General features: G+C 39.0%; 1 protein-coding gene across 1 annotated transcript in view; it reads left to right on the top strand.

The window, feature by feature from the left end:
* Window positions 1–12,874, top strand: part of IRF4 (interferon regulatory factor 4) — a 57,685-nt gene that overhangs the window by 28,730 nt on the left and 16,081 nt on the right. Inside the window, exons 3-5 of the mRNA XM_073676656.1 lie at window positions 8,099–8,285; window positions 9,062–9,156; window positions 10,770–10,905. Of these exons, the coding sequence (XP_073532757.1) occupies window positions 8,099–8,285; window positions 9,062–9,156; window positions 10,770–10,905 (418 nt within the window). The remainder of the gene's footprint in view (window positions 1–8,098; window positions 8,286–9,061; window positions 9,157–10,769; window positions 10,906–12,874) is intronic.

Genomic DNA, 12,874 nt, shown 5'->3' with positions numbered 1-12,874 from the left:
AATATGGACTCTAAAACTTCAGTGTTAACCTATCAAACAGCATGAACAGCACTAAAGACCTTGCAATGAGTCATACTCTGGCTCTTTCTAAATGTAGAAACATTCACTTTTTTACTTGTGCATTTCAAATAGAAAGTATGAATGGTTTTTATCATGCAAAGATGCAAGATAAAAGGTATATAGGACAGCGATTGGGTTTCTCTAGTGAAAGCTTGAGGTTGTAGCAGGGGTGAACATAGAAATCATATGGCCCCACAGCAAAAGTCTGAATGCCCCCCAACCCCCTAAAACTGTGCAGCCACAATATTTAGTCCCTCCCTCATGTAATGTGCAAACTGTGCAGCCAGAAATAATATTTACCCCCTCCCCCCTGTAATGTGCAAACTGTGTAGCCTCAATATTTATCCCCTCCCCCGGTAATGTGCAAACTTTGCAGCCTCAATATTTACCCCCTCCCCCTGGTAATGTGCAAACTGTGCAGCCTCAATATTTACCCCCTCCCCCCTGTAATGTGCAAACTGTGCAGCCTCAATATTTACCCCCTCCCCCCGGTAATGTGCAAACTGTGCAGCCTCAATATTTACCCCCTCCCACTGGTAATGTGCAAACTATGCAGCCACAATATTTACCCCTTCCCCCCGGTAATGTGAAAACTGTGCAGCCACAATATTTACCCCCTCCCCCCCCCCCCCGGTAATGTGCAAACTGTGCAGCCACAATATTTACCCCCTCCCCCCGATAATGTGCAAACTGTGCAGTCACAATATTTACCCCCTAATATGGAAACTGCAGCCAGACATAGTGTTTACCCCCTAACCCTCCCTCTGATGTGCAAACTGTGAAACCAACCAGAAATAATATTTACCCCACCTCTCTCCCAAGTAGTTGGATTAGCCTTTTTTGGACCACACACAAAGTAGAAGTGGCAAGGGCAAGGGGACACATTAAAAAAAATGAAGTTAAATTTATTACCACCACCAGACCCGGCTTACTGTCTTGCGTCTCCTCTCCGCACAGGCAGTGCTCACATTCCTCACATGTGCTGCAAATGACTTCCGGCTTCTGGGTCCTGCGTACAGCTGCTCTCTGGCTGGAAAGCTATGTCAGCCATGAGGCGTGGCGTGCTTATGCAAATCCAGCCAGAGTTGAGCAGACAGTAGAGCAGGAAGAGTTCGGAGGAGCGAGAGGCACACGGCGGCACTGACATTTTATTAAAGGCACACACACCACGCAGCCGCAGTACCGCACTGGGCCCCCTCACCTGTTGTGCCCCATAGCAGTTGCGTGGCCTGACGCCATTGGTGCCACTGGGTTGTTGAGTTGGCAGTACACAAAGCAGGGGTGGATATATAATTGGTGCAGAATGTACAGTCGTACAGAGGCCCAAAAGGTGAGGGGGCCACATCTGCCTCCAAATCAGGTGGAATTGTTCATTATGAATAACCATTCAACTATAAAGGGCCCATATATTGTTCTGGCACAGGGGCTCTCTACTGTCTGTGGCCGCTACTGATACAAAGCTAACCTCCATTCTCTCCAAAGCACTTTTGCTATACTAGAAATTCATTTTTTGGACACTCAATTTGCATATGATTTTGTAATATGCAATATATGATCCATAATGACTGTGGTTATAGGGTTTATTGTCTTACATTCACTCTGCACAAACATAGTGTAGTTTACAGCAGTCGAGAATCAACAGAACCCAAGACCTCCGAGAGACTAGATGTTCATGAAGATGTGTTTCATACTTCTCGGAGTGAATTCACAAGTGACAGATTTATTGCAGTAATTTCTTAAAGCATACTATTCATCTGAATGGTGTTTGCAGAAATTGTTATGCTTGCAGTCAGTTCAACCCTATTCAGATTTTCGGCTGCAGAAATTTCTTTAAAAATTCCACCACATCTCAATATTCTTTTTTGCAGTTTACATAAGTTTTTAAACTAGAATCTGTCACCAGGTTTTTGCCACTTAATTTTAGAGCAGCATAATGAAGAGACAGAGACCCTGATTCCAGCGATGTGTCACTTACTGGGCTGCTTGATGTAGTATTGATGAAATCACTGTCTTTCTATGATATACAGGACTTCTCACCTTCTCTCTATTTGGGGCTGAGTGCTCTTTGAGAGTCCTCACTTTACTGAATACTTTTTTCATGTTTTTATGAACCTAGTGTTCCCCTCTAGGAGTTGGAATGACTTCATTTCTACATTGATCAGCATCTCTTCTACATGCCTAGGCTAACTTCTATATTACTTTCCGAACATACACCTGTTCTGTACTATTGTTGTGGTGAGATCTCCACTTGACCAGGGGGGCTACTTTTCTGGTTATTCTATGACCATAATAATTAATTTTTCAAAATCATATCACTAAATTTATAGTTTGATATGACTATTTTAAAAGTTGTTGGTTCAAGAATATCATCTAGAATAATTTTTTTCAACAACATTTTCCAAGTATCTTTTCCTGGAGTTGGGTATAAGCAGGAAAAAAACTGAACTCTCCCTTTGTCATACACAGAAATTTAGTAATTGCCTAGTGATCTTAGAAAGAATAGTTATCTGGTCCAAATGCCTATCGGAACTTCCATTGTTTTGTTATTAGCCATCTATAGCGGAGAAGAATTTTATTTTCTCAGTAATATGAGAAGATGAGTAATATAGGGGAAGAAAAAGCTTTGAAAAGTTTTTTTGCGCAACACGAGAAAAAAGTGGCTTATGGCATTTTCATGCCCACTTTGTCGGAGTTGGGTTGGAGCAGGTCAGGGACATGGTGACCTCCGCTCATTAAATTCATGACAAATGGTGGCGGCATTCACTACGACACAAATCTTACTCAGGCGGGGGTAAGTCTTGCAGTAAGGCGCACGCCCAGTGGCATAAGTAGAGTCTGATGGGCCCCGGTGCAAGATTTTGAACGTGGCTCCCCTTCCTAATTATATACATATATATATCCTCCATCCTGTTATATATATATATATATATATATATATATATATGTCCTCCATCTTGGTATTTATGTTCCTCATCCTGGTATATATGTGCCTGATCCTGATATATGTGTCCCACATCCTGGTGTATATATATATGCCGTCCATTCTGGTATTTGTGTCCCTCATCCTGGTATATGTGTCCCTCATTCTGGTATATGTTTCTTATCCTGGGCCCCATCCTGGTACATATATCCCCCATAATGGTATATATCCCTTATACTGGCCCCATCCTGATGTATATATCCCCCATCCTGGTATATGTCCCCTGTTCTGCCACTGTTCTTAATTGTATAGAAAAAAATAAACCATTATACCCACCAGGGGCGTACATAGAAGTCATGGAGCCCCATAGCAGAAGTATAATGCACTCCCCATAGTCCTCTAGCTAGTATAATGCACAGCCCATAGTCCTCCTTATAGTATAATGCACCCCCATAGTCCTCCATATAGTATAATGCACCCCCATAGTCTTCCATATAGTATAATGCACCCCCATAGTCCTCCATACAGTATAATGCACCCCTCATAGTCCTTCATATAGTATAATGTGCCCCCCATAATCCTTCATATAGTATAATGCGCCCCACATAGTCCTCCTTATAGCATAATGCACCGCATAGCCCTCCATATGGTATAATGCATCCCATAGTCCTCCATATTGTATAATGCACCCCATAGTCCTCCATATAGTATAATGCACACCTCATAGTCATCCATGTAGTATAATGCACAGCCCATAATCATACATGTAGTATAATGCACAGCTCATAGTCATCCATGTAGTATAATGCACAACCCATAGTCATACATGTCGTATAATGCACAGCCCATAGTTATCCATGTAGTAGTATGGCCACCATGTACTCCCCCATCGCACGGCATCCTCCTCTGAAGCTGGCAGCTGACTTCAGCATGCTTACAGGATCACATGACGTCAATACCATGCGCCCCCGCCCCCAATGGGTCTGTACGCAGCAATACACTACAGCTGAATGTGCATCTGAGGATGCACACCCAGCTGAAATATTTGCTGGCGTGGGAAGGTCGCTCACCCACCAGGCCCAGTCGCAGCGGTGACCATGGTGGTTACACCCCTTAGTACACCGCTATGTGCCTCGCCTGATTCACTAAGAAGAGGTTCAAGAGATGCTTCTACATATCAACTAGAGATGACCCACTGTAAGCTATATAATGAAGCTCTGTGATAAAGTTCATTCCTTTTACAGATGTAACAAGCATGGCTACTTCCGCTACTTATGGAGCATGGCTGCCCATTTATTTTAGATTGTAGCCACCAAGTTGCGCAAATAACATGCACCATTGCACAAAAGAAACTTTTGTTTGGTGGTTGCTACATCTGTATGGCATGAGTGGCAAACATGCCACAACTATCCTCTGAGTTCCCTGGAGCGCTAATTATTCTAGGTAATTGAAACCCTCCTAAACCACTAGTCCTTTAGTGTTATTTGCCAGCACAATGTGGAGAACCATATGGAGAAACAAAGATGTTCATAGAGTTGATACATATCTTAAAGTCAGGCACGTTTGTATTGTATTTTTCCAGATGCCTAGTCTGTGAGCCAAAGATGGCACCTATACTTTTCTGCACATTCCTCAATTTAGGGGAATCCTTTTTCTTTTCATTAACGCTCGTCCTCAATTGTTCTCCTTCCTTTTTTATTTCTTATTGAAGCATTTCCTCCTGTACCCTGTTCCTAACCAATGTTGTCTAGTTGCTGCTTCCTCATACATAATGTCCTACGACACCAAACTCCTGAGTCTATGCAGTTGAGCTGTGTTACAAATATTATGCTGTAAAGTTATATTGTTTTGGTTCAAAATAAGAGAAATGATTGGAAATTGTGTTACTGCGTTCCATTACTTGGATCACTTTTTAAGGCTAGGTGTACACATGCATTATTCTTATCATTTAAATGACGGAGACCATGATGGAACCCCCGACGAACCCCATTAAAAACCAGTAAGGACTTTTTGAATTTGTCATATAATTAATTTCTCACACTAATATGGCTTCTGTTATGAACCAAAGCAAATGTGAACAAAGCCCTCAGCAGACATCCTCTGAAAAAAAAAATTCCTCAAGTCACATAATTTTAGGAAATCTGTGGTGCTATTTGACTATTCAACCTATATATTTATCACACATCTCCACGGGTGGTACTCTCCATCTTTAAGGAACATCTGAGTGGGTTGTGGATTTTCTGTCCATGCTTTCAAACTACTGTTGTGTACAGTCAAAATGAATGACATTCCATCAAATCATATCCACTTTTTTCACACAGACACAGCAAATCTTCAAAATCTGCAAGGTTTTCTGCATCAAATCTGTCCAATGTGAACAATACACTTACTATGCCACATCTTTAGTACAGTGCATATAGCACAGTATAGAACCTCTCCGCTTTTTGCAAGTTTTAGCTCCAGAGGAATAAAGTTTAGTAAAAAATATCCTTTAGTTTAACATTTTAGTTATGTTTCATTTTTATTATCTGTTGTAGTGATAATTCACAGCTATACAGATAGTGCCATAATACAGAATAAAGATACATGCATACATGCTATATATTTATTTTAACGTACAACTGTAGGTTTTCAAGGTTCAATATTTCCATTTTTGTTCATGTTAGTAATTTATTTTATTATGGTTTGTGGTCTTTTTCATATATAAAACATTGAATGAGACACAGTGAGAGGTTAACTCAATGCAGTAATATAAGCCATACGGCCACCTAGAGTCAAACGTGAAGTCATTCATTTACAGATGACCATCACGACCTGCAGTATCAGCTGATAGACCTGTTAGAAGTGGTACTCTCAAAAACTATCGAAAGTAGTAAGACTCCGACCACAGTATATCTAGTTTATGGTATCTAATCTCTTTTATCTGCTAATTCTAAAATTGACCACACACTGTAGGCCAATGATGCCAAATGTTAATAATTTCTTATAAAGGAGCCTTAATTTTCTTTCCACCTCCCACACTTCTGATCAGCACCTGATTGTCATTTTAAAGTTAACTTTTTGGTGACTCATTTACCAGCAGAGGGCTGTCTCATTTTCTAAGTACTATAAACATAAGGCTTTACCTTAGAAAATGTAACATACTTATCAGATGCAGAAGAGTGTGTGGAAATGCTCACAGTGTGCTACTTCTTCCTGTATGCTCTACATTTCTTCCAGTTTATGCCTATCTTTACTGAAATAAACATGACAGAGTTATTAAGAAATATATCATCTTTACGGAAAAATGTTCTTCTTGGAGAAGCTTAAAAGAGTGAGCAAACTAACACAAGTAGGAAAGCTGAGAGAGGGATGATCTTAAAAGGGAACTGTAATTTCAAGAAACTATATAAATCAATAGCGCAAGGGAATATAAGACACTTTGTAATAAATCTTTTCAGAAAAATCTGCTCCTTTTTACCCCCGATTCAGCTAACATCGTTATGAGTTATATTATATTCCTCATATAGTGGCATGATATGGACACATGTGATAATTACAATAACCACTATAATAGAGGATTCTATCATTGACTGAGCTACATAGAATAGTGGATGTTAAAATTCCAAACAATGGGAAATAAATATCTTCCTAATGTCCCCTAGAATGACCCTTCCTGTCCGCAGGGGTTGGCACCGTAAATCAGCACGCCAGTGGCCCCTCACTCACTAGTCGTTTGTCCCTGAAATTCCCTATAAGTCCCTAACCAGGGGTCACCATAGAACGGACGTTAAAAAAGTCGATGGAAGACGATGTATAAGTCAGCCATATGGATTCATAGTGAGCCTGTTTTTTGCACTTACTTCCTTTCTACCCCTGCCTTGTGAACCCACCATCTCATCTGAAAAGAGCAGCTCAACTTCTCAAGACAAGATGGTTTGCCAACACAGTGAGATGTCTGGTTACAAAAGCAATTATGCTCAATGGAGAGGGGACTTGTAGGAGTGAGAAGCATTGCAACAAAACAGGCAGAGATAGACATACAAAGATCGTGCTGAGCTTTCTAACAAGTCTTTTACCTCACCCCAGAGATTCACATTCTGCTCAAGTATATAATTAATTACTTACATGCTGCAGTTTTTGCTTCTGTCTGCCTGCTAAGGAAAGAAGTAAAGGAAATCATCTCTCTGTGTGCTGTGCTCTGTCTAGAAGAGATTACAGCATCTAGTCTCCTCTCACCAGTTCAGAGTCCATTGCAAATTAAGACATAGAGTAATGACCAGAAATAGTGTTATTCCTTCTGTACACACAGCACCTTATTCTGAAAAGTTACTTGAAAGTATAGCTACCCTTTAATAATGTTGAAGAATATATGAAGTCAGCCCATGTGGCACAATTATTGCAAAGATGTAATCAAAATGCAACGTGCAACACAACAAATTTGGCACAAGTTGATGCAGTGGCCACTCATTAGTGCAGTGGGCATATAATATATCAATATCACTTCACCATCCAGGAACAGCAGTGTCGACATTGCTGAAACCTCGACTCTGTGTAAGGCAAGTATTCATTGTTATTATTATAATTGGGGTCCTGAATTGATGAAGCAGGGACTGTTCAGTAGTGGACAACCCCTTTAAATTTGCTTAGCTGGAATTTCACAAAATGATTGATTTTCTTTTGTTGACCTATGTATGCTGTGGAAAAGACAACTTAAGCTGGTCATAAGAGAAAAGTTAGCTAAAGAGAATTCATTGGGATTCATGACTCTCCGAGAAGGCACATACAGTACAGTTTATCAGGAGAAAGAGTGATTGAGTATGTGTGAGATAAGCTGATGCCAAAGTGTTCTGGTAGTGGCTTATTCCCTTCTTCCTATTAACGTGCACACTTGGCCAAGTTTGTAGGTTTATGGTTGAGCTTGAAGAACTTGCAATATGGCAGTAATTTCATAGGTTTGGTCATCTTAAGACTGTATGATTGAGTACGTCTGCTGTTACGTTTATGAAATGGTTGATGTCTTTGTATTTCATCATTTTTGTGTTATATATTTATATATATATATATATATATATATATATATACATCAACTTTTTGTTTTGTATTCTGTGATCTTTACTGGTTTTATTGCGCTCACAGGCATGGGCACTTTTTAAAGGCAAATATAGAGAGGGCTTTGACAAACCGGATCCTCCCACATGGAAGACAAGATTACGCTGTGCCTTAAACAAGAGTAACGACTTTGAAGAGTTAGTAGAGAGAAGTCAACTGGATATATCAGACCCATATAAGGTGTACAAAATTGTTCCAGAAGGATCAAAGAAAGGTGAGAAATCCTTCCCCCAACAGGTTTCCTGCCAATTACGTTTTGTGGTTTCAGTAACAAAGCTCTCAACAAACCAAGGGAGAAGTAAGAAAAGTTTTACAGGTTAACCACTAAATATGTTCTGTCAGTATCACACGCCAGACAGTGCAGCAAATTCCAAGTCCCTATATGTGAGAAATGTTCTGTTATCCTTGTGCTGTCACATTCTTAGGGAGTAGATATAGGGGTTTACAAGTAGGAGTCACACTCAGAACGTGTTGCCTGAATGGACCCATGATTGAGAAGAAGCTAGTGTTATAAAGGACAGATAGACGGGTTCAGGTCGCTCCTTTGTCCAGTTTGATTATATTCTAATTGGTGTTCCAACATCAGTTACAAATATCAAAGCTTACATTTCTCAAAAAAAATATACATGAATATTGTATTATATTGTATTATTGTCTACAGTCTTGATTTTGCTAGGACTGTTCCCCAAACTGGACCACAGAAGAATGGGTCTTAGAAACACCTCACCTAAAAGTTGTTATTTGGTTTCCATAAACTCATTACACTCCTAAAAGTTATGTTCTTTGTACTACAAAATTGATATGAGGTTGTAGGCACAACATGCTCAAGTTGGTTTCTGATCAGTCATTATAGGTGTAAACATAGATATAATATTGTTGCATTTTAGGTGTACAGGCGTGTTAATTTGTGTAATATTGTAACAATATATTGTTCCTACAGTCAGGTAATGATCTTCTCTATTAAAACAATATATTATATATTTTTTTCAGGAATAAAACAGCTTGGCACAGAAGATACTCAACTAATAGTCAACCATCCATTTGCAGTACCTCCAGCCTATACGTCTTTACAGCCACATGCTCAGGTTAGTAGCATAAAGGGATGAGGTTCCGAGGACTGCGGCACCCTCCTCGTCCTTAATGATTAATATCAGAAAGATCTTTTAAGAACTGCAGAAGATTAAGATACTATTAGTACCGTAACCTATGGATTTATAATTAATGATTAGGTCTGCAACTGAACAACTGAATAATTTACTTTTTTCAACTCTCTCATCTATCAGAAACATTAGGTCAGGTCAGGTTTTTAGTTCCAGATTAAAGCTATTTTTACATTTACTCACAACCGAGAGATCTTAAAAACGGTGAGACATTAATATACCAAAATCTATTTGTGCCACAAGCCTTGACACACATCATATTTCAAAAATAATTTGTTACTTTTGGGTAGGGGTGGCCTAGAAGGAGGGGGCAAGGTCAACAAATACTTCTACAAATGTATTACGTTTAAAGCTAGAAAATGGTGTCAAAAGTTGCGCAAATCTGCTGATAGCAGTAATACATTTTTTGTGTGGATTTAAACAGCTGAAGATGGGCCAAATTTATTGTAAAGTGTATACCTGTATGTAAAAAACGGTTTTTGTAAGTATATTTGTCACCATATATCATACTATAAGCTGCATACATTATTAAATAGATCTCGTAGACCAATTAGGCTGGTGTACTTACTGTGAAAATTTATGTCAAAATGGCTATATAATCCTTTACAAAAAAAAATCCTGCTCAATATGAAAATATGCACATTATGCTTGATCTAAAGGTGGATTCATGATTGCTCATCATTTTGCATTAAAGAGGATCTGTCATTAGATTTCACAATACAAACTGCTTATATCAAATAGGTCTCATATACCCGATGAGGCTGGTGTATTTACATTGAAAATCTATGTTAAAATGGTTGTATAATTCTGATATTAAGGTGAGTATTTAATGAGTCCAGCTATAGAATGAAATATCTCATGAGTCCAAGTGTATTCAATCTCCTCCCACCCAGTCTGATTGAGAGCCACATAGGAGATCTAAGCATCAGGAGGGACACTGAGGGTTATCAATCAAGCTAGCTAAGTAGAGATTCAGTTAAAATGTCACCAAATTATACAATCATTCTGACATGGATTTTCAAAGTAAATACAGTATCTTTGTCAGGTCTTATCAGCTCCAATACTGAACTTGTTTCCTCTCTATGTGCTTCCCCCTAGTCTATAGCTTATTTTCTCTGCTCTCCAAAAGACTTTAAATACTTTCTCACTTTTTACTGTAAACCTGTGTACAACTCCCTCTACCTCCCTTCTGCTATCTCTAACAAGAAGAGAAGGGTAGGGAAGAGCAAAGAGAACATAGAACCACGAGCAAGAGCTCTGATGGATTTCTATTGGTTTTGCAAAAGCACTCAGCTAGATAAATGAATTACAGAATATCTCCAGCAGATGGTAGATCATTTTTAATAAAGACTATCTAAAAACATTACATTTAAGAAGGAGAGGAACAATAGAAAAAAAATCTGTACATACCTCTCATACTCTTTATTAAAGGCTATGTCATATGACACAAGGTCCAACAGATTATGTAAAAACTACTTGATTTTTTTCTACCGTTTAAATGCAGTACAATTAGGAGAATTGTCTTGTTTTTTTACCAGGTGCCACACTTCATGATGCCACATGAACGTAGTTGGAGGGACTATGAACAACCCCATCCGGATCTCCCTTACCAGTGTGCAAGTGTCCCCTTTACAGCGCGTAGTCACTTATGGCAAAATACACCCTGTGATAACGGTAAGAACAGGACTGTACTGCAACTTAGTCATTTTTTATGGTGATCAGAAAATGCCAGTGGAATTGGATTTACCAGTGAAAAAAGCCTATCGCACTGTCTATCCTATCAGTGTTTCATACCACAGCATCCTAGAGTACCCATATTCTGAATAATACTGACTAAACAATATTATCGAAATCTAGACTTTTCGGATGACTACACTATTTGATATTTAAGTTTAGATGAACTTGGAAACACTTATAATACAAAAACTCCTGACTTCTCTAGACTTCATAAAAGAATTCAGTGGGTACAGCGCAACTTTACTAGGAAATCACTTCTTGTATGATGATTTCTTGGCAGGTACTTGTCTGGGACATGGATTGGCAAAATCAAGAAAGTTAAATTCCATCAAGTGATATTGATCTGGACAATGTCTGTAAGAATAAGACTGCAGATAATAAATGGGATATTTTGAAATCTATTTTTCATTTTCAATGTGGTAGCTATATAGTTACCCTATAAAAATAAAAAGCTTTGAAACTAAAGAAAACCATTTCACAGTACAAACTGCATAGATAATAAATAGATCTCTTAGACCTGATGAGTCTTATGATGTGCTGAAATATTCTTAATGAAAGTTTTCATATCTAGTATTAAAATCAGCATTTTATGAGTCTTTTAGTTTTAGAATTTTATGACCGTTCTGATTAGGAATTTAAAAATATGTACATCAGCCTCATCAGGTATAACAGATCTATTAAAGGGAACCTGTCAGCTATTACACAAGCTGCCCAAACTTTGGACAGCATGTATCAGCCCCTGGCTGTGTGATCAGTTATGTATATTTTACTATGAAAAGCTTTAGCGTTTCAGAGAAAAACATAATTTTAATCACCGCCGGAGAACGAGCCTCATGGGTGACTAGTTATACAGGCGGGTCCCCGGCGGCTTCTCTCCACCCCTCTGACAGTGACTGACAAGTCTGTACCTATACATGCCACGTAGGCAGAGGCTTGCCAGTCACTGCCAGAGGCCGTGGAGAAGCCGCTGGGGACCTGCCTGTGTGACTAGAGTACAGGGCAGTTCGGCCACAGCGGTGATCAAAAGTATGCTCTTCTCTGAAATGCCGCAGTGTTTCAGAGTAAAACATACATGGCTGTGATCGTACAGCCAAGGGTTGATACATGCTGTCCACGGTTTGGGCAACATGTATCAGCTGACAGGTTCCCTTTAAATAATGTAGGCAGTTTGTATTGAAAAATCTGGTGACAGTTGCACTTTTGTGTGAGTGTGATATTCAAAAGCTGTCAATATGAGATCCCCAAACCTGTAGGCTCATCACATCATACAAAAAAAACTTTCAGATTACTATTAACCAAATGGGGAGAACCCCATAAAATATCCCTTTCTATAGCGCTATAAAACTGAACTTTTATTTAATTATTCAATTGTCTCATCACCTGATGACGCTGCTGAAGCAGTGAACCATGTTGGGGGGACGTGTGCTATTATAACTATTGTCCTGTTCTACCACAAATGATGACACCCTGCGGTGTCATCCGTACAAATATACAGGTGCATCTCACTAAATTAGAATATCATCAAAAATTTAATTTATTTCAGTTCTTCAGCACAAAAAGTGAAACTCATATATTATATAGAGTCATTACAAACAGAGTGATCTATTTCAAGTGTTTATTTCTGTTAATGTTGATGATTATGGCTTACAGCCAATGAAAACACGATAGTCATTATCTCCGTAAATTAGAATAATTAACAAAAACACCTGCAAAGGCTTCCTAAGCATTTAAAAGGTCCCTTAGTCTGTTTCAGAAGGCTCCACAATCATGGGGAAGACTGCTGACTTGACAGATGTCCAGAAGGCAGTCATTGACACTAAGTAAATGCAAAGTAGATTTTGCATTTCATTTGGAAATCAAGGTTCTGGAGGAAGAGTGGAGAGACACACAATCCAAGCTGCTTGAG

This window comes from Phyllobates terribilis, unplaced genomic scaffold (genome assembly GCF_046119375.1).
Source record: "Phyllobates terribilis strain yellow unplaced genomic scaffold, ASM4611937v1 Scaffold_4__5_contigs__length_816908805, whole genome shotgun sequence".
NCBI classification, from domain to species: Eukaryota; Metazoa; Chordata; class Amphibia; order Anura; family Dendrobatidae; genus Phyllobates; species Phyllobates terribilis.
This window is presented reverse-complemented; position numbering and strand designations above follow the sequence as displayed.